At 36.3% G+C, this 23,936-nt stretch overlaps 1 protein-coding gene and 1 long non-coding RNA gene across 2 annotated transcripts in view; one reads left to right on the top strand and one right to left on the bottom strand.

The window, feature by feature from the left end:
* The window catches only part of LOC123314933 (suppressor of lurcher protein 1), a 723,759-nt gene that overhangs the window by 659,380 nt on the left and 40,443 nt on the right, over nt 1-23,936 (top strand). Inside the window, exon 10 of the mRNA XM_044900400.1 lies at nt 9,523-9,713. Coding sequence (XP_044756335.1) covers nt 9,523-9,713 — 191 coding nt within the window. The remainder of the gene's footprint in view (nt 1-9,522; nt 9,714-23,936) is intronic.
* On the bottom strand, nt 21,952-22,608 carry LOC123314939. Its single transcript, XR_006537884.1, has 3 exons — nt 22,479-22,608; nt 22,306-22,421; nt 21,952-22,246 (listed from the first exon to the last, which is right to left on the bottom strand). It is a non-coding gene; the product is annotated as an uncharacterized LOC123314939 (long non-coding RNA).

The raw sequence follows: 23,936 nt of genomic DNA on the forward strand, positions 1-23,936 counted from the left end.
TTGTTGGAGAGCAGATTCTCACGTACGAGGATCTTAACACTGTCTTCACTCAGGTCGAAGCTATTCTTAATTCTCGTCCGCTGACACCCGTTAGTAATGATCCCCATGATTTTTCTGCCCTAACTCCAGGCCACTTCCTTACTTTAGAACCGCTGACTGCTCTACCAGAGCAAGATAACACTGCTCTTCCCATCAATAGACTTACACGTTGGCAACTTCTAGAGCGTATGCACCGCGATTTTTGGAATCGTTGGTCCAAAGAATATTTACACAACTTACACCAAAGAAGTAAATGGCATCTATCCAGTACGCCTGTTAAAGAAAATGTGCTAGTCCTTATAAAATCGGACAACTTGCCACCCTGTAAATGGCAATTGGGACGTATAGTTGAATTGCATCCTGGTGCAGACGGTTGTACTAGGGTTGCTTCAGTAAAAACTGCTGATAACAATATTCTTAAAAGACCTGTTATCAAACTTTGTCCCTTCCACTAGAGGATAGTTAAATACTGCGTATTTAAGGTGGGCGGTATGTTGCGACCACGCAAGATTTTTTCTTTCAATTATTAATTTGTTTTTTTTTCTATATAAATTTTGTTTTAAAATATTTTCCATTTTCAAATTCAATTCTCTTATAATATTTTCCAAAGCTTTTCAATTCTTTTCAGTCAAAATCACCTAATTTTAAGTATGTTTCAATCCTCCCCCGTATATGCCTTCAAATTTCTATTTCATCGATGTGAGAGGAATTCATATGTTCTAAAGACACATGTTAAAAAACAATTCAATTCAATTCAAATTGTCAACTGCGAAGTACTTGTGCTCCAGTGTAATATATTTTCAATATTCTACATTCTTCACAATTTTCAAATTTCGACGACTTCAAACTGGAAGATTTTCCGGCATTCAAACCAGATATAGTGAAACTCTGGCCAGAGCGTGAGTGAAACGAGTTTTCATCTAATTACGAAGATTCATCCAACACCCAAGTTTAAGTCCGGAAAAAAGGTAGGATTTGAAGGTATTTTTAAAAAATTGAGAAATTAAATACAGTCCAGTTGATCTCAATCCTCCAATCACCATGCAACAGAAAGGATGCACCAAAGAGAGCCGAGGGTGCAAAGAACAGCTAATAATTGATTCAGTTATCTGCAATCAAGCGTTCTCCAAGCGAAGGAATCTTTACGCTGCGTACATAGACTACAAGAAAGCATTCGATTCCATACCTCACGAATGGCTTTTGACTATCTTGAACCTTAACAAGGTGGATCCTAATATTGTTAAGTTCCTGAAAAACGCCATGTCAACCTGGCGTACTAGTCTTCAAAGCAGCAAATGGCTCCATTACAACAGGACCTATTCCAATAAGACGCGGAATTTTCCAAGGAGATTCGCTGAGCCCTCTGTGGTTCTGCATGGCCCTGAATCCCTTGTCTCATAGATTGAATTCTACGGACTACGGATTTTCCATCAAGAGCGGCAGTAGAACTATGATGAAACTGAATCATCTCCTTTACATGGACGATTTGAAACTCTTCGCATCTACCAAGAGGCAAATGCAACAAATGCTGAAAATGGTGGAAGGATTCTCGGAAGACATCAAAATGAAGTTTGGACTAGAAAAATGTCGACTGCTAAACATAACGAGAGGGAAAATAGAAGATGGTACGTTCAAACTCAAGGAAGGTGCAGAAATTGAAGCATTGAAGGAAGGAGACACATACAAGTATCTAGGCATAAAACAGGCAAGAAAAATCAATCAGACCCAGATGAAGAAATAATTAACAGAGGAGTTCACCCAAAGATTGAGAAGGGTAATAGGAACTGGTCTTAACAGCAAGAATATGATAAAAGCGATTAACACCTACGCTTGCTCGGCGCTGAGCTATTCATTTGGTATCATCTCTTGGACGGCCAACGATTTAGCAGCTTTACAGAGAAAAATAAGGACGATGCTGACTAAACACAATAAACATCACCCCAAAAGCTCAATAGATCGGACAGAGCTGCCACAACATCTTGGGGGTAGAGGAATTGTTGATTTGTCCAACCGTATGTCCCAGGAAATTGAAGGACTTCGAAAATATTTCCTGAGCAAGGCTGCTTCGTCAGAACTCCATCGAGTAGTTTGTGTTGCTGATAGTTCTACACCGTTAAAGCTACAACAGGATCACTTGGAAACCGTCGAACACTCTGTAGAAAGTAAAATGCAGAAACTGATTGGCAAACCTTTGCATGGAAGGCACCAGAACGAGGTCAACCATGATTACGTCGACATATCTGCGTCGAACTACTGGTTGACTTCCGGAAGGTTGTTTCCTGAGACAGAGGGCTTCATGCTCGCCATCCAGGATCAGGTGATTCCAACAAGAAATTACATGAAAAATATCGCCTAGGATGCCTCAGTGGCGGACGATAGCTGTCGTTATGGCTGTGCGACACATGAAACTATCCAGCACATCTCGATTGAAATTTATTCTGGGAGGATTCTGCATCTCTTCATAAACTTTTTAGGGTTTTCACTCCCAATCTCTGAAACAAAATCAATTAAAATTGAAATCAACGATTTGCTCCTGCTTAAATTCTTGCACTAATTTGTCAGGAGCAAATTAACTAGAAAAAATTGTTGCCTGACAATGAACTCAAAATCAATAACGTTGAAATTATAATTCTGTAACGTTTCGGAGTCTATATCAGACTCCTTCATCAGACGAAAAATCTATTTTTTAGAAAATCTTCTGAGTTGTGGTTTTTGTTTGACATTAATTGTCAACACACAGAAACAGAGACTGCAAAGAAACGTTGATTCATTTAATTTTGAAATTACCGGATGACAGTTCCTTCTTTAAAGAAGGAACTGTCATGGAATAAAAGCAGCCGGCATTTGTTGCTCTGACGAGGTCAAATAAGACCGAAATCATGGTCAGCATCTACTCTTTGAGGACGAAATGAATATTTCTGGTAATACCCCGAGCGATGAGCGATGGTAGTTTGTCAGTTCAATTTAGATCGTAAGATTTGTTGATTTAATTATCCACGGATGTTATGCATCTGAATTAATTTGTTTATTATAAATAGTATATTGAGTTAATCACTACCTATACCTATAAGTATATAAAAAGTCAAAAGAGGAATATCCTCATTGATAATATTGAATACTATGAAGGCTGAGATGTCAGAAGACGACATGAAATAATGAATAAAATAAATTCCCAGTAATCGAACATCTACTATTGATTCTCAATATTTTCATCTGAAATATTCCTATTGATGAAAATATATTCCCTTCGGTCAAGGAGGTTGAAGCCGTGATATCTATAAACATGAATGTACTCATCGCTCTAGGAGTGGTAGGAAGTGTAATTACTCTCCCGAGTTTTTCTTTGAAGTTCTTCCTCCTGCATACCTTATTTGATATACAGGGTGTCCGGGGAGTAACTGTACATACTCATACCAGAGATAGAGTTGGACTAGCTGATTACGGATTGACTATAAAAAATTAATTTCTGGATTTCCCTAGAAAGCTACAGGGTGATTTTACAACTTCATGGAAATACTTAGACCATCATAAAATCCAAACTTATTAACGGATATTCTTGAAACTTAGGAGGTTATTGACAAATGCTAGGGTTGACTTAGAAAGATATCAATTATTCCATTATTCCAGGGCCGGACTTATTAATCTTCATTTAAAGTGATCAGGGTAAAAAAAACACTTTGTATTTCGAATTACAAATAATTGATTCGCTTTTTAGAAAGAAGCTAAACTATGCTTCAATTTTTGGTATCGCTCAAAGTTGTCACATCAACAATTATTTTTTTATGAATTTCTTACTTTGGATAAAGTTCGAAAATTGCAATTTATTTACCTGAACAGGATTTAGTTATCTTGTGCAGGTCGAAAATAAATAATGAATTTTCTTAAAAAAGTCACTGAAGGTGAAGAAGACTATAATAATTTGTTGATATACTGGGTGGCCACCCCAGACGCGGATTTCACTTTGAGGGAGTAAATGAAGGTATTTTGAAAAAAAAATTGGTGATGTGTATAGGGTATACAGAAGCATATTTCAAAATTATTCTTATGTATACCGGGTGTTCGACAAGAATGATATAGACCGAAGTTACACTTCTTCCAGTCAAGAGAACAGCTGATGAACAGAATAATCAACTGTTGCGATATTTTAAGAAATAATGGCGATATGATTCGGAAGGCTGTATCCAATTTGAAAATTCGGCAAGAGAAATGTATACAAGCTAATGGTTTTCATTTCGAACCACTTTTGAAATATCGTTGACTCAGCAATTCATTTGTTCCTATTTTTATTTTTATTAGGTACTCTTTACTGTATTTCAGTTTTTTCATTTGTTATTATTTCGTTATTGAAGTGCTTATCAAAGCTCTGAACTTTCTGTAAATTTTCTACTAATACTTTCGCATTTCATTTTCAAACATGAGATTTTCAGTTCTCTTCATGGTGAAAAATTCAATTTTTCGAACTTTATCCAAGTTCAAAAACTCATAAAAAAACAATTGTTGATGTGACTACTTTGAGTGATACCATAAATTGAAGCATAATTCAGCTTCTTCTTTAAAAGCGAATCAATTATTTGTAATTCGAAATACAAAGTGTTTTTTTCACCCTGAACACTTTAAATGAGGATTAATGAGTCCGGCTCTGGAATAATGAAATAATTGATATCTTTCTGACGTGACCTTAGCAAGTGTCAATAACCTTCCAAGTTTCAATAATATCCGTCAATAAGTTTGGATTTCATGATGGTTTAAGTATTTTCATGAGGTTGGAAAATCATCCTGTAGCTTTCTAGGGAAATCCAGAAATTAATTTTTTATAGTCAATCCGTAACCAGCTAGTCCAACTCTATCTCTGGTAAGAGTATGTACAGTTATTCCCCGGACACCCTGTATGCATCTTCCACTGTACGCTCAGTAAACTGAAAACTTCAGCATTGTGTTTGGACATACAAAAAGCATTCGACAGCATGTGGCACAAGGGACTACTTTTCAAACTGAACAAGATAAAATGCCCTGCTATCTTAATAAAACTCTGCAAGCAGTTTCTGGAAAACAGAAAGCTGACGGTCAAAATAAACAACTCATTTTCAACATCTTTCTCTCCAGAGCAAGGAACACCACAAGGATCTCCACTTTCCACAACACTATACAAATTCTATGGTTATGACATCTACCCTAAGACCACAAAGAAAAAATACATATTGCAATTTGCGGACGACACAACGTTGATTGTTCACGAAAAATCTCTAGAGACTTGCATGCAAGCACTACAGCTTCTGGTAAATGACATTACCAAATGGTTCTTTAAATGGAGACTAACACCTAACCCAGCCAAATCACAACTCATAATCTTCGATCACATAATTTCTCAAGGATCCCCACATATAATCATTAATGGTACGTCTGTAACACCATCCTCATCAATAAAATACTTGGGAGTCCAAATCGATAACAGGTACAATTTCAACAGACACACAAAATTAATTAAAAAAAAGACCATATCTAGAGCGAAATATTTTGCAAAGCTAACCTATAAGAAACAGGGTATCAACATAAAGAGTGCCACAAAAATATATAAAACTATATGTCGACCCTTACTGGAATATGCCCATCCACTGTTTGCCAATTGCAAAGCCCCAGCAATTAAAAATCTGGAGGTGGCAGAAACGACAGCACTGAGGACCATCACTAGAATGAGGCACCCTAACAATGTTCTGCATAATCCCCCAAACCACCTGCTTTTCTCAGCAACAGGAATTGAGCCAATCAAGGAGAGGATCAATAGGCTAAATAAAAAATTTTATTCTAGATTGTTAGAGTTAGAAGAAGTGATCCCCCAATATCATGAAGATGTAAACATTTCAACTAGAAAACACCCAACAGAGACTCTCATAAACAAATTAAGTAATGTTTTATGTTAATATATAATTGTAACATTTTTATATATTAAAGTGTAAATTTATAGGCTGAAGGACCTCAGGTCGATGGCCAATTGCTTATATGCTTATATTTGCAATAAACGACTGTTACTACTACTACTACTACATTATTTGAAAGATCTTTTAAATACCTCTTCAGGCATATCAATTTGTACAGTAATTGATTTTTGTATTTGTTTAATTAGATTTCTCAATAAAATTTATTAAGTATTGGTATGATGTCTTGGTGCGCAACTATTTGAACAACGTCTTTCCAAATCGGTGGATAGTTCGAAGAGGAACAATAGAATGGCCGCGTAGGTCACCTGATTTTACTCCTCTTGATTTCTTTTTATGAAGGATACTTGAAGAGCGAATTGTACCAAAATAAACCACAAAATATCAATGAACTCAAAGAAAGGATACGTACTGAGGTTGCACAAATAACTCCGTAAGTTATAGAGAAGGTTCGAGAGGAGTTCGCGGCAGGTCTTTATCATTGTATTTTAGCTGAAGGTAAACAATTTGAGCACTTAATTTAGGTTTCGTTGTATGTAACGATTAATACATATCGAATATTTATTGTAATAATAAAATTTTATTAATTTTTTAAACAAATACAAAAATCAATTACTGTACATTATTGATATGGCTGAATAGGTATATAAAAGACCTTTCAAATAATGTATCACATCACCCACATTTCCATATAAAAATTTCAGCGATGACGTCATCACGCTCATATAGATGACGTCAAAAATAAAAAGATATCCATACGAATAGCCTGTTTCAAAATGAAAATCGACGGGTTTCAGGATTTTTCCTTGAAGTCGCCGGTTTACGAAATATCGAATTTATTCCTTTCATTTGCACCAAACTGTGTACTTCATTCATTTTTATTTTAGCACTTGGTAGGCCATGGAAATTTTACACATTCTACATGTGTCATATACTGCATGCTACTAAAATGTGGGGTTATGACGCTTGTCAAAACATTTTTGGGTTTTAAATCAGCGCTATGTTATCCGCTCTACATAAAGGTCTTGGTAATTACGTATTAATAATTATATTTACTTCATATATATTACTTCAAACAATAAATTAATTTGAAAATATAGTGATTAACATAACTAACGTTTACACAAACTGGTTGAAGGGATTCCTCATTTAGTTATTTTCATGGAAAATACAAGACATCAGTCTTTAAATATATTTATTTTCGCAAAGGGTGAAAATTATTTTAGGGGCACATAATGATATGCAGTTGCTTGAGAAGAGTTTATGTTGGTTATCTACTTTGGCTAAAGTTTAAAGACGTTATATCAGTTGTTGAATTCATAAAAATCACCCCAAAGATGAAATACATCTGATGCAGTAGTAGGGAATGGGTACCTATATATCTCAAAGAAATTGATGGATAATTACAAGAATAATGAATTCTCTAACAAAAATTATCTTGCTTCAATGGATATCAAAATAGTGATATCCAAGTAGTTTATAGATTGTTTTTGAGCAAATTGAATGACAAGGTACTTGTACAATAATTCTTTTTGAGATTAAGATGACGAGAAAACAGATCTTTTTGTTCAAACAGAAATATCATACATTCTTGAATGTATACAGTGTTAAAATGACATTCTTTCTGAAGTGTCTCCTACACGATTCGCAAAACAATGGATATCTTCGATATCCTTCTGCTTCTTCTTTTTGAGCTATTCACCATCCACTCCTGAATGAAAGCCACCTCTATACTCTTCCACATTCATCTATCTCTGGCCTGACTCAGCCAGTTTCTACCTGTTATCTCTCCGATATCGTTCACCCATCTTCTTTGTGGTCTGCCTCTATTTCTCCAGGTGTCCATTGTAGTGTTCTTAGTGTCCATCTGCTGCTGTACTATCTGGCTATGTGACCAGCCCATCTCCACTTTTTTACCGCTATTTCCTCAATGACATCCCTGACCTTGGTTCTGTCCCTGATTTCCTTGTTCCTGATTTTGTCTCTCAATGATATGTTGAGCATAGCACGTTCCATTACCCTCTGTGCTACTCTTAGTTTATTTGAACTTTTAACTGTGAGGGTTACGGTCTCCATCCCGTATGTGGAAACAGGTAGAATACAGGAGTAAAACACTTTACGTTTAAGATTTATAGGGATGGCCGTATTTCTTAGTATATGTGCAAGGTTTCCAAAAGCTGTCCACATTATCCATTGACCTCTGCTCGCTGATTATCCTTTCCCAATGCGATATTTTGTCCTAAATATATATATTGAGAAACATTTTCTATTTGATGCTGGTCTATCGAGATGGCAATATTTTCCTCGCTCATAATTTTGGTCTTCTGGATGTTCACCTTCAGGCCAACTTGTTTTGATGCACGATTCAACCCATTTATCATGTCCTCCAATTCATGAATATCACTGGAAAACAAGAAAATGTTGTCAGCCAATCACAGGTGGTTGAGAAATGAGCCGTCAACTTTGATGCCTTTCATTTGCCAATTAAGTTTTTCAAATACCAATGTGAACAGTTTTGGCGAGATAGTGTCGCCCTGTCTCACTACTCTTTTTATATTTATGGCGTTGGTTTTCAGGTTCTCGTTGAATTTAACCTGCAGTTTGGCATTTTCATAATATATATGTGCTTGATAATCTGTGTATATCTGCTTAGAAAGTTCAAACGGGGAAAATTGATCTAGATTTCTTTCTTTGTTTAACTGATGCAATTTGCTCTCTCTTCTTCTCATGGGATATTTCCTATCCCTAGATTACCCATTACTAGAACTATATACTAACTTCGTGAGAACCGAGGATATTGAGGACGCAAGAATTCTGAACGAAAGAAGAATACCTTGTCTGGAGCGTGTCCAGCATATACTCGCTACCCGAAAGCCAGATCAAAAATAAGAATTTAAGAAAAGCTTCAGAATTTCGAGATTTTTTGACGGTTACCAAAGGCAAATGTAAACAAATCATCTTCAATACTGACAAAAGTGGTGTGAGCACTGATCACAGACAGGTATGGGTAGTACCGATTCGACTCATCGATAGCGAAGAGTACCTAATGTTTTTGGTCTCGGCATTTTGAAATTAGTTTCATTATGTTTTTTTATGGAAGACAGACCGTAAAAGTGGTTCTCCTCGCCTACTAGTAGTTGGACTATTGCACTATCTAGTATCCTGATCATGTTTACATCTGTTTTAACAATTTCAATCTGTTCTTCCATTTCTAGAAAAAATTTCCAATATAAATTTAATTATTAAGAGTATACTTTTAATCATTCCTCTTTCGAAAGAACTACGCTAACTGTTTCACGGAATTCCTTTTGCATGGATTTTCCTGGAAATTGATATGACAATAAACAAATGACCAAAGATAAAGGAATATTTCCTGTGCACCTTTTTTAATCTTGATCACTTTTATACATGAGAGCAAGTAAATTAATCGAAGTTATTAAATACGTTTTAATTGAAACTCATTTAACTATACAGATTCATATTTCTGTTTTTTGATGAAGTCTTGAGAATTTCGAAAACAATCATCTAGTAATTCCTCATTCTGTTTCAGCTGTGATGGCCAGGATTCATTAATAGCCTATGTCCATATAGATGGTCGAATGGAAAAAATCGACACCTTCTGCGGAAGTATATCACCAAAACCGGTAATGTCTAATGGTCCTCGTCTGAAATTGGAATTTCAAAGTCTTTATGCTGCCAAATATCCGAGAGGTTTCAAAGCGTTGTACAGTTTCACAGAAAGTGAGTACTCAGTTAGATGATATGCTAACTCACCACCTGAAATAAAATCTCGAAAAAATAATGAAAATGATTTATATGCTCTTTTAATTTTTTGAAAAATTTTCAATCGAAAAATGTTTGGGGGTAATGATAACATATTGATGCTCTACTTACATTTCAGTCATTAATGATCTATCTAAATTCTAAGTTGAAATCCATAGTGGAATATTCGATACTATACATTTGTTGATCCACCACTGCCTCCTATAAACTGAAATGATTCAGTAGTAGAAACTTCCTCTCATTCTTCTTCTTCTACGTGTGGTGCCCCATCTGAACTGAAGCCTTGTGACTCATTATTCGTTCGCTTGTAGTTGAAAGAGGCTCAAAGCCTGAAACACGCAGATAAAAATGCCACAAATCGACAAAGAGGAGTCTCTCTCTCACCATAGAAATAGTGCGTATTGTGTTTCCTAGGTATGAACAGAAGAGGTTTTTCATCAGTACTAGTTCAGTCACCAGCGACACAAAAACAACCTGTTAGTCCCATGTTTATTTAACCTTCATTGAACTCTTAATGAGTATCAAGAAAGTATACCCGGAGCAACACAGTACTCCACCGAAGAATTGTCGCCTCCTTCAATGCGTGGTGGTCATGAATCCAGAATTCCCAGAGAGGATGAAATATATATACAGGGTGTTCTACAAGCTCTATGACAATCTTTGACAAATGGTAGCTGTGATTATTCTGAATATTTTTTTTCCTATGAACATATATCCGATTCGTTTTCGTTTAGAAAATACAAGCATTTGAAAAATCATATTTTTATGTTCAAATCATAATAATAAATGGAAATTTTGAGGCTATAAAAATTGTTCAAAATGTCCAACTTAGGCTTGAATGCACGCTTCACCTTGACTAAAGATGCCGTTACTCGGCAAATCAGATTTGGGTCGTTTCGTATTTTGAATTCTATCAAGTATAAGATTGAATTTCAACATGATAAACAAGCTGATGCTTCTTAGGTTTCCACTGTATTGGTCCTCCTTGACCTATCCATTTATTCAGCAAACTGACTACTTGTCTCCCTCTATGTGGTAGTGCACCATCGTGCTGATACCACATATTTCAAACAATGTTGAGCTCTATGTCAACAATGCAGTCAAAACGGTTGTGCTCCAAAAAATTTTCATACAAATCTGCATTCAAATCATTTATAACATGTACTGGCATCAAATCGTTTTTAAAAATCCCACCCCAAACGTTTACACTGAAACGTTGCTGAAATGTTCACTATGTTCATTGTTGATACCATCCTTAGTGAAACAAGTGTCAAAACCGATATTTTTTGTCGGCCTACTGAATCGAAACATGAAAGAAAATTTTTGAAATGCTTCTAAATCCTAAACGAAAACGAATCGGACCTACGTTCATAGGAAAAAAATGTTCAAAAGAAGCACGGCTACCTTCTGTCAAAGTTTGTCATAGAGCTTGTAGAACACCCTGTATATATGCACAGACTGCAGACTGGTTTCGGAATTATTGTCCCTCATCAGTACAGTCCAGTGTTGCACATCGCAAGCAGAGGATGGTGTCTTTAAGCGAGAAAGGACACCCGTAATTGGGGACGCGCCACCTGTCCATCCAATACTGAGCCAAGCCTCACTTTCTCTGTAAAATCAACTGGGAGAAGAGAAATGTACGCAGATATCTACCTTTGAGTAGCCTTGTAGGAGAAAGCTTAGGTCGTTGAACGCCAGGTGTCGCATCGATTTATTTAATACTTCGATGCCGCTGCTGGCTTTTGGCAAAATGTCCTCCGCTTCATTCAGTCGGCATCGTTTGGTTGAGGTTTGTGATACTGACGAGCTCAAACAAGAGCGAAACCGGTCTATCGCTACTCATCATCGATGTCGGCACGCTCTCCGAGGTATACTGAAGGTGTAGATTTCTGCCAGTCCGAGTTATGTAGTTATTTTGGCCTAAAATTAGAGTTTTTATTTATCAAGGATAAAGTTGAACGGAAAAAAAGCAATTACGAACTGCTTGATTAGTCTGTGACTCCCGGAAACCATAGAAGGAAACTGAAATTGGATATCCTGTTAGATAATTTTGACAATTCATGATTTTTTTATGAGTGCTCAAGAATCGTAATTGTTGGTTCATACAGCTTTACTAAGAACTAATACCTAAGAAAGGAAACGATCTAATTGGCGTTGATTGGTCAATATCATAGGCGAAGAGTAACAACTAGTTCTTCGGAGCGCAGCATGAAGCAGAGAAGATATAGCAAAAGAGGTTCAACAAGAGATCGGAAGTACTCGTGTCGCTCCGGTAAAGCCTCATGCCACGTCACACTAGTGCGCATTGGTGTAGCTCACGCCACTGCTAACGAACCAAGTTCATTTTTTTTTTTGTGTAGCAGGGGGAAAATCTGCAAATCAGACGAACCACCCTCTCCTGAGGGGGAACAAGTGTGGGGATTCTCACTCTCCTAAGCTCGAGACCCACTAAAAACCCTTAACTGCTTCTTGAATATTGGTTCCGGGCATTTGCCTATAAACTGTTCATCTTTTAGTCGGTTTTCTTCTCGCACACTATAGTGCTGGGATTTATGTGTTTATCCTCTAATGGATAACACTTCATTGGATTCTTCAATAAGTTTATGTTCTTATTTTGATCTCTTCTTAATTGATCTCTTGGTCTCCTTCGGTAAATTCGCATTCTCCTTTTGTCTTCCTCTGGGTCGTAGTCCACTAGTCTCCTGAGTTCTTGATTCGGATGGTTTTTCGCTGTTTCGAATAATTTCTCTGCTCTTATGTTCATGAATTCCATTATGGTTTCCCATTTTATTTCCCTATAAAGCTGTCTATTCCTGACAAACCAAGGTACATCTATTGCACATCGTAGCAGCTTGTTTTCAGTGGCCTGAATTCTTTTGATGTGGCTCTTTGCCGCGAAACCCCAGGAAATTGATCCATAAGTCAGTTGAGGCCTAGCAACGGCTTCCGGATTATCTTTAATTTTGTCTCTTTCGACATGTGGCTTCTTCTTCCTATTAGAGGGTAGAGCCTATTCATCGCTGCTTTCGTTTGTCGATTGCTTGTTTGATATGACTTTTCCAAGTAAGTCCTTTGTCAAGCGTTATTCCTAAATATTTGGCTTCATTTTTCCAGTCGATTTCTTCGCCGTCAACTTCTAGATTCGTTGTGGGTCGCAGTCTTCTCTTCTGTAGTAATATTGCTTGTCTCTTTGGTCCATTGAGCTTGATATTCCACTTTATGCACCAGTCATTTGTTTCGCCAATCGTTTCTAATAGAACTCGTTCTATTACTTCTGGGTTGCGGTGTCGAGTTGCTATGCCTGGTGTCGTCAGCATATATAAAGTTAGCATGGTTCTTGGATTCTTCGGAATATCGTGAATGTATGTGTTGTACAGAAATGGCCCAAAAGTACTGACCCTTGGGGTACTCCAGCCTCTATATCTCTTGTTGTGGAGCATTCTCCTTCCACTTTCACGTAAAATCTTCTATTTTTGAGATAATTCCGGATCAACTTGCATATTTTGATCGTATATCCAGCACATCTCATCTTATATATTAATCCTTCATGCCATACTCTGTCGAATGCTCTGGCGACGTCTAGTAAAACAAAACCTGTAGCTTGTTTATTTTGAAATCCCTCTGTAATGTATTCTGTGAGCCTTAATAATGGTTGCTCTGTTGAATGCTCTCTTCTGAATCCGAACTGTTCTGGTGGTATTAGTTTCAGATTTTCGGTTTCCTCATTTAGCCTCGTGGATATAATTCTTTCTACTACATTTCCTAACGCCGACAGTAGACTTATCGGTCTGTAGTTTTGTGGGAACTTCTTCTCTTTGAATGGTTTATTGAACACTATGACTTCCGCTGTTTTCCATTTTTCTGGGTAGTGTTCTGTCCTCATAATTCCATTCGCGATATTTGTTAGAGCAGCTATACATTTTCTAGGTAATTTCTTCAACATAACATTCGTTATTTTCTCGCTTCCGGGAGCTTTCCTCTTTTCAAACTTCTAATTATTTCCCTGATTTCATTTGGCGATGTTGGTTTGTCTATTTCAGCAGCCGCTGGTAATTCATCCATTTCTTCTTCATTTTCTTCAACCAGTTCTTCCAAATCTTCATTATCGTCGTCTATCCTATAATTTATTCTCGATTCTCGTTCGATCGAGTCCGCCAATGCATCTGCCTTATCAGAATTGGGTTACGCCATTCCCCTTTCTCCGTGTAGGGGTGGAATGTTAGTCTTTTCTCTTCGTAACCTTTTTTGCATTCTCCATGCAGAATGATCAATTGTATTCAGTTCTTGAACCCTTTTGTTCCATCTGCTTGTTCTTGAAACTTTCAGGGCATTTTTCAGAACTTGGCTATGGCGGTTGAGGTTCCTTCTATTCAGATCATTTTTATTCATCCGATATATTCTTCTGAGTCTTCGATTTTCTCGTATAAGATCTTTTACTTCTTTAGGCGTATCGCCATGCGGATGACTTGGTGCTGGTCTCTTCACTCTTCTCGTACTTTTTTCGTAATCTTTCAATTTAATCTCTTCCAGTTTATCAACCACACATTCCAGATCGTCTGGAGTGCTTATTGTTCTGTTATTTCCGATTGTATTAAATGGCTGTATTTGGCCCAATTGGTATATTCTCTTATTTCCATCAGTTTTTCTCTTGGGTCTTCCCCAATTGTCAATTCCACGGGATTGTGGTTTGAGGTTCCATCTTCCAATGTTTCAATCAAGAATTCTTGAGTTATATTTTTCAACATCACGATATCTATTATATCTGGTATTCCTATACCAAAAGCAAGATATGTCGGTAACTCTGGTCCAATCACTATGGCAGTTTGTTTTTCGGCGAAATCCTTGAGTTTTTTGCCATTTCTATTCACTGTTTTGCTGTTCCATAATGGGGATTTACAGTTGAAATCTCCAATGCAGATTGTCGTGTTTGTTCCTGCCAACATGTTGTTCATCTCCTCTTCCAATAAATTGTTTTGTGGTCGCTTATGTGCCGAGGTAATTTCGACACTTTGTCGATTTAATTCGGCAACAATCGTCACTCTTTCTGTTTCTCCTTGTATTTCGTCGGATCTTCTTTTCAAGTAGTGTTTCAGATCTGTTTTCACCAATATTGCTACTCCTTCTCCGGTGTTTGTAATTCTGTCGCATCTATATGTTTCATAATTCATAAAATTCAGTCGTCTGTTCCGGTTTATTCTTGTTTCCTGTAGGGCTATAATATCAGGTTGTCTCTCTGATATTATTTCTTCTATCTCGACTTTCCGAGTGTTGATCCCGTTTATGTTCCACAAGATTATCTTGAGGTATTTCTTCCTAAAATCCGTAAGGTCCATCATTTCAGTTTACTGAATAATGCTTGAAGCTTTTTCTCCATTTCTCTTTCAATTTTCAACATTATCATGTTGAAAATGTTTTCCGTGAAAATATCTAAATAATCGGCTGATTCAGATATTTTTCTTTTTTTTTTGTTGACTATTTATAGTCGGTTTTAATTGAGTTTTCTCTTGTTCCTCTTTCTTCTGCATAGGCTTGAAAGTTTCTTTCTTCTTTTCCTGTTCTGCAGGTTTGGTTTTTACAGTTTCCAGAATTTTTCGTGCAGGTGTTTCTTTATCCTACGGCTTTTTCTGTTCTGTTTGTTTTTGGCCGGCTCTCTTCTTTCTAGTCACCAGCTTAAATTCACTACATCCCTTGTAGCTTGCTGGATGGACTTTTTCACCACATAAAACGCATGTAGCGTTTCTTTCTTCACCTTTCCTAGTGAGTTCACAATCTTTGCTGCTATGGTTCCCCGAACACTTCACACATCTCCACGGGAAGGAGCATTTATTTTGTGCGTGTCCGTACCTTTGGCATCTGAAGCATTGGCTTGGACTTTCGACCACAATACAGAGGTTGTAGAGTCGTTGGATGTCGTATATATCCTTTTTTTGCGTTTTAGCCAGATATAATGGTATCGGCTTTCTCGTTTTATTTGATGTCATTCTAGACACCTCAGCATCATCGATTCCCTGTAATCTCAGGTCATTTTTGATCAATTCCAGATCTGCGTCTATTGGAAGATGCCTAATGACGGCGTAAATTTAATTTTCTTTTCCTCCTCCATCTGGTATGTGAAGTACTCCTTGCCAAGTTGGTCGAAGAATTTAGTTATTTTTCTGTAGTCATCTACAGTTTTGGCTATAATCTTGATTCCGTCTTTCACTACGGTAGCCCGTTTATAACTGAATATCTTGGTATAGAGAGCTTTTGAGATCTCTACCCAATCTGATGTACCCATCATCGTGATGGGTGGGATTTTATCCCTTTTAGGCACTCCCGTTGTCTTCTTGACGGTTTCCTCATCAGAAGAGGAGCTTTCTTTTCGCGCGCGTTTAGTTGGGGGCGCGTTTGGGGCCTTCGCAACCAGCGTTGCATCATTTTTACTTGTTTCGGGTTGTGAAACAATTCCTTCAAGGGAATTATTTTTGGAACCCGCTACCGGCGGTTTTGTGATTGCGGCGTAAGTATGAGATTTCGGCATATTTTTGCCATTTCCTCTCTCAAGAGGCGCATCTCACCGACCAACTGTGACACAGTTTCAGTCAGTTTGACAATTTGAGCTTTCAACTGCCCTGCCTCTTCTCTGAACTTTACAAGCTCCTCGTGTTCACCGTCGCTGAATTCTTCAGTATCAGTCGCTTCCATGTAGGAGCCCTCATTATCTGGGGTTTCAGAAATGATTTTATACTAAAAATTCTCAAAATATCAAACAATTTGAAAATAATAAAATATTCAGGAATCTTCACCGAAATAGTCTAATATAACTATGATATAAAGCCAAAAGTTTTCTACGCTATGAGAAAACTCAGGAAAAAGATTCGAAAAATAAGCTCACCTGATGTTTTCTGCAGAACCAACTATAAAGACCTGGACTCCGGAGATGAACACCAACTTCGAAAATTTTAACGAATTAAAATTCCGATAACACATACATTGAACTGAATACACTGAATTGCACGATTTTCTGTAGGATGAGGATTTTTTTATTAGGTGTACGACAATCAAAATATAGTTTCTTCAGTTTAATTTTTCATTTTCATCAAGTAGGTGTCGGCCACATCAATCCAAAAAGACATTCCAATAATCATTTGGTAACATGTAGATCTCCTTCGCTTTTAGAATTTTTATTTTGATGGCAACTAGTCAATTTCAGAAAAAAATCCTATAACAACTAATTAAAGTCTTATCACTTTATCGGTGAAAATACTTCATTCTTCGAAATATCCAACACTGCTTTGAGCTGATGATGTTTAACGGATGAAAATGCTCTTGTAGCGTTCTTGTATGGAGTGTTTTTTTTTTCTTGATTATGCAGCATAAAATATAAATTCCCAAACCTCGAATTAAGCATAATAGCGAATGATGCTGATGTCGAATTTTTTTGTAGAGTAACCAAGAAGAAATATCTCACTAATATGAGTGATCGATCGTTTCACAACCAACCCTCCAAGTTTTCATTTTTGTTTGTTTTCGTTTAACATTTCTTGTAATTTTCGAGATATTCGAATCCAATTAGGAGGAAGAGGTTATTTTGAATAAAATGATAATCAGAATGATTGGGAACAATGCAACATATTCTTTTCATGTTCTCTCTAATCCCAATTTTTTTTATCACACCGCAAAACATTTTTCGAAGAGGCTCGCGTTTTGTTCAACTTCGGCGACTTTTTCGCCCTATTGATTTGCGTAAAGTGTTTGCAGAACATCGATATTCGAGACATGATCTCAAATACAGCTACACAAGTAATAAAAAACGAAAATATACGATTACCATTTGATATGATGGAAAATCTCACTTCGATGCACTCCAGGTGGAATAATACTTGCATGCTTCAAATCTATTCATCTTCTCTGGAAACACATCATGCTGACATGAATATAGTAGAGAACTCAAAAGGTCCTCTCCATTTCCATACCCTCCGATTATAATGGAGATGTTTCGGAAATGATTTCTATCATTTTATTTTACCATTATCTATAGGTTATGCTCTCCTCCTTATTTTTGAATTCAATACGAAGGAAGATGGAATGAATGGAAATGTTTGCATGTTAAATTTGTATGAAACATTTATATACGAGAAAATTAAGCTCGAATATTCCTCTGCGAAAAGTTCTAGGGTTATGAATGGAAATGGATAACAATGAGTCTGAGTGGACTTCACACGAAGGGATTTGATTCAGCTACAACGAAAGAAAGGCTTTCCATCTTTTTTGGCATTTGTAAAAAGGGCTGACAACTTGCATCCATAACCATTTTGCTCTCTATTGAAAAATTTGCCATAGAAAAGTTACTCCCGGTTATTCATCAGAAAGGAATCGGTTGATTTTTTACTTCAGATGCTTTTCTTCATCATGTTCGTTACAAGTTGCATGCATGAATTTGTTTCAATAACCTACAGAATGGTGACACGGGATTTCCGCTGGATTATTGAGTTTAAATATACTCAATGTCGCAGTAATTATGGAAACGAAATCCAGCAAACTCCTGAAATAAGTTACATTTTCTTATGGTTACCTATCATTACGATGAACTCGTTATGTGAATCGATAAATACATCAGTAAAGTGCATTTCTTTATACGATTGGTTCTATCTAGTAATACCACTACCCAGGTAGAAATTTTACTCTTCAAGACGTCTTCGGTTGGTCATGTTCGGACGTATGGTGACCGCTGTGAAGTTGGCAGACTGTTTCCAGCAAACTGTGATAACTTCTAAACACCAATTTCTAGCAAATGAATAATAATATTTGAGACCATTAAAGAGTAGAAATCGCTCGAATACCAATAAAGCAGATCTTGTTCTTAGGAATGAATAGAAGCAGTTGTGTTGAAATTGTGTGAAAAATTTTGCACATATACAATGGAAGTTTATGAAAAAATGCAGTCATGTTGGAATTAGGCGATTCTTTATATCTCGAGGAGGATGTTCGTTGACACCATATAGAATGATTTGTATGACTATCAAAGCAAAGGGAATATTGGATTTATGTTTCTGTCTTTATGAGTATCCCAATAAAAAAAAAACTAGTACGGAACTATTTTATTTAGATGAATATTTCTTCCTATAGAAAGTAAGTTGAGTGAATTATCATCAATAGGAAATTGAATATTTGGGAAAAAAGATTGAACAATATATAGAAATAAGAATTTTTTATTGATATGCTTGAGGAGAGTACTGAAAGTTGGGTAATCGACAACACTTCACATAAAAACACTTCAACTGTTGTTGAAATATACTTCAAGATTGTTTCTCAGTATAGCATTCAATCCAAGAAAAAATATACCACTTTGTTCTATTCTCATCTTTCAATCTTCAGATTATTTAAAAACATGAGCATATTCTGAAATACATCTTTTCTTCTCATGAATCTTTCTATTTGAAATATGTCATATAGGTAACTCCCGAGGTAACCCCTTTTTTGACCTAACTTCTTTGTCAAGATTCTGCCAAAAATTTGGTGTGTACTGAACTTTACTATGAAATGAATTTGAAACACTTTCTGTTTTTAGATAGATCACATAATCAGTGGCGGCCCGTCAGGGTGCCGACCCAAAATTTCCCGAGCAACGAAAATGTGAATTCTCACTTGTGTAAAATAATGATGAATTAGAAATTCCATATATGACATAGCTCTCAATAAATTTCATACAAATCGAAAAAATTAGGTATATGATAACTCATGGAATATGGAACTCTTTGAAATACGCTGTTTCAATTTAAATCCCACATCTAATCGGTCCGTAGACAAAATACGCTCATCTCCAATCGAGCTACGAAGAAAGAGCCGCAGATGTCTTCTCTAGCGACCGAGTGACCGACCGTTCGTTCAGTACGGTCAGGTACGGCGTGCCGAAACTGCCTTGTAAACATATCGAAGGAGCGCTGATATCAATGAGTCAAATTGCTTCAAACTTAAATAATTTTTGTTGGAATTTCATTCGGATAACATTTAAAATTACATAAGCCTCTTATTTACTTTTTTCTGCCAATATCTGATAGTATCAGTTTCCTATATCAAATTACAAGAGATCGCTGTTACTTAAAACGAATTTTAATCGTATTTGATAATTTCTATGAACGTAAGTGCTGAATATATAATACTAATGAAATTCCGACAATTTTTTAAGAACCTTTCGAAGAATAAAGACCAAAACTATGATGAAAGTTGATATTGATATATATCTACCGACCCACGATAAATATGCTCGAGCCGCCACTGCACATAATCCAGTGTTATATGTAGGAGTGTATGTGTAGAGCGGAGTACTATGTATTCTATAAAAGCTCACTTCTATTTTCTCCTTTCATGATTACTCGGATTTAAAAGCCAGATACTTGCGTAATTTCTTTCAAAAAAATTGATATTTTTAACGTCAAACTACAACGCAGGTCAATGTCACGAGCACAGATCCTTATGTTTTCGAAGTACTATTGAAATCTGACACGAAATACATTTCTTTTCAATTGATTACAGGGAAACAATGAATATAGGGCACAGGACATTGGAATATTTCAGGAGAATATAAACGGAAATCTGTTTGCAAGACATAAAAAATCGTTCGGTGAACCATTATGTCTGTACCCTCGTAGCCAAATTTCGTAGCTACGAGCTCCTATCCATTCCCTAGATAAGTATTCCTTAACAAAGTGTACCTTTGTACAGTGAAAACGAATTTATATAAAGGGTAAAGTTAGGTTAGGTTAGGTTAGGTTAGCCAAATTTCGTAGCTACGAGCTCCTATCCGTTGCCTAGATGAGTACTCCTTAACAAAGTGTACCTTTGTACGCTGAAAATTAATTTATATAAAGGGTAGAGTTAGGTACTCCCTAAAGCTAAGGAATACTTAGATAGGGGCTTCTTTAGGGATCGTTGGTGAAAACGGGCATAATTTGGTTACATTCACAATCACAATGATTATAATACATAGATATTTTATGTGAACACAGAAAAGTTTATGCTAAAGTTAATAGATTTTCGAGAATTGGTAGTATTATGGCCTTAGGTGTGATTTCTGTGTTATAAGGGTGTACTAATGGTAACTTGTTTGTTTGTTTCTTGATGAATTTTTGAGTCCATTTCATTGTCACTATTTCTCATGAAAACTCAAAATGAGTTCTCTAGTTTTCGAATAATTTTATAGAAGTTTGAAATTAGATTATGTTTCCATGGGAACATTTTCATCATAACGTGATCTCTGGAACTTTTTCTACAGCTCTGCCGTAAATATTCGAAACTCAGCTGAGGTAATCGGAAGTGAGGTTTACATGCAAACGAATTCAAATTAGGCGATTCCTAAAAATTTGCAGTGCGCTCAACTAGTTTTTCGTTTTTAGGCCCGGTTGTTCAATTCGTGATTAAAGTTAATCCTGGATTAATTTTGACATTTCCGTTCAAATCCGTCACGTTCATCCAGGATTAACTTTAATCTCGGTTTAAACCAGAATTGAACAACCGAGCCTTAGTGTAACAGGCCTATGGCGCCAGATACAAGAGTTTCTTATAGTGACTCTAACAAGATAGTGGCGGCAATTGGAAGATTTTGCAATAACATGGCGGCTCAAAAGCACAGAAGTGCTGTAATCCGTGGTTTGATGGACATTTTGCGACATTAATAAGTTCAACATAAATTTCGGCTCACGTCCAGTTTCATAATCAAATTGAAGTCACTTTAAGCTTAGAGCTTCCTTTAGTGTCATCTTTAGTTCCTACTAAAGATCATTTGAAGAAAGTTTTCAAATTAAAGCGACATTAGGTTTGATTATGAAACCGGCAGTAAGTTAGCATCATTTACACGAAAAATTTTGACTAAAAATTCTTGTCCTGCAACTCTCGTCTTATGAACTATTTGTAAACCATTTAATGGAGATATAGAATACTATGAAAAAGTCACTCTTCGTGTATATTCGCTCAAAAATTGAACTCATCGTTTAGTGATAACAATTGTCATTAAAAATTCCTCAAGGAAAAACATACATTCTCAAAGAACCTTTGCAGAATATAATGCTCTCACTGTAAAGAAAAACAATGTTGAAAATCAAATACTTTTCTTGGCAAATACAGGGTCTATATCTGTTCCGGTCCTGTTTACAGATTACTGTTCCAGTCCTCCTTGACCTTATCAGTATAAGACATTGTGATAAACGACATAAGTTGATCAAAATTGAAATGTCATTTACTTCACCAAATCCAAATTATACTTGATTTTCTAATGTCTTGCACTTTCATAAAGAATTTTTCTACAATATCTTGTATTTCCTGGCTTGAATTTTTCTTTCAAGTACAATTTCTCCAATTCACATTATCTATGGTAATCGATTGAATTGACTGATGATGAACTTCTAGTATCAACACTTGAGGATTGATTTACAAGGAGAAGCTCAGTAGTCGAAGTGGATGGAGTGGTAGTTTATGCACAAAAACATTTCAGAATAATATGATGTAGGTATAATCTGAGAAAAAATTATTTTTACACAATAATTGAGGTACTAAGTGAAGTTGCAATATTTACCTGTCGTGTCAGTTCCTCTCTATATGAGCGAAAATTGTAGGAACTGCAGTAGATTTCATCTACTCTACTCTTGTTTTTTCCCATGCCTCTGGAGCGAAATGCACCCGGAGCTTGACCTAAAGTTTCATGAAATGGTATCAAAATAATTGGAATCAATAAAACAATCTACTCACTCCACAAAAACGAGAATAATCGATAGACCACCAATTATATCTTTTCATAATAATTATCCACTGTCTTCTCCTCAAATGATTCCTTAGTGAAATGTTTCATCAAAAACTCGTTTTTGGAAGAATTGAATTAATGAATACTGCATTTAATTGCTGGAAAAACTAGCCTTATCTATGAAAACAAGAATGTTTCATTCTAATGAGAGAGATGCCTGTCTATTAACTAAGCATTCAAAACAAAATAATACGCAATTATATCTGAATTAACAAGTGACTATGAATGCAGCGCTCTAATTTTTGCATTTTTAAATATAACGCTATGATCACTCATAGCAATTCTTCAATTGCCAATTTGAAGTGAACAAACACTAATGAAAATTACGAAAAGTTAATCCATTAACTTGAACATCTAAAAAAGCCTACGTGTTGAGAATATTTTGTAAACAAATCCGTTTATTATTGTATTCAGTATATTAAACTTCCAGAGGATATTCATATCCGAACTTTCGGACAGGCAATCAGTGACTCAACAATCCTCCGAAGTGGGAAAATTTCGATTCTTTTTTGAAGAGTGGTGAAAACGTGTTTCAGGGAGAAATTGTTTGTGAATCAAAAAGAAATCTTCCGTTAGCAGAGAGTCGAATTGTTCATTGGATATATTATAAATTTATTGAAGAGAAATGATTCGACCGCAATAACTAGTTTAAATGATTATTTTGGTCTTCTGGGTGGATTTGCATTCAGTTTTTCTATTAATAAGCCTACAAGAGATATTCTCAAGAAAAATAAAAGCAGTGGAGTGGATTTTATTTCCGCCAGAATTTTGAAACTGATCGGGGCGCTTATTGCTCCACATTTTGCCCATATTATCAATTTCTCAATAAGTAGTGGCATATTTCCCAGCCATCTCAAGAAGGCTATTGTCATACCCATATTCAAGAAGAATGACTTGAACGAAATGGCCAACTATAGACCAATTTCCATCCTCAGTGTCTTTGCCAAGGTCTTCGAGAGGATTGTGCTGGACAGAAAGAATGATGAATTTCCTCGATAAGCATTATGTACTTGACACCGCACAACATGGTTTTCGGAAGGGCCGCTCAACTGAATCCGGAGCTCTCTGCTTTGTTGAGTGCGTTTATGAATGCCTTGATAGTGGATTGTTTGTCGCGGGATTGTTTTTTGACCTGTCACGGGCATTCGACAGTCTCTCCCTCCAATTTTTAATCGAAAAATGCTACAGTATGGGTTTTAGAGGAGTGTTTTTGAGATGGATTTCCAGCTATCTTGAGGGCAGAACTATGATCGTCAGAGTTGACAACTCATTTTCGGATGAACATGAAGTGAATTTGGGTGTCCCTCAGGGTTCAGTCCTGGGGCCGCCAGGATTTCATAAACGATCTACCATGCAACTTAAAAAAGATGATGATCGCTGCAACATCCCGCCACGATCTTCTTCGT

Source organism: Coccinella septempunctata, chromosome 6 (genome assembly GCF_907165205.1).
Source record: "Coccinella septempunctata chromosome 6, icCocSept1.1, whole genome shotgun sequence".
Classification (NCBI taxonomy): Eukaryota; Metazoa; Arthropoda; class Insecta; order Coleoptera; family Coccinellidae; genus Coccinella; species Coccinella septempunctata.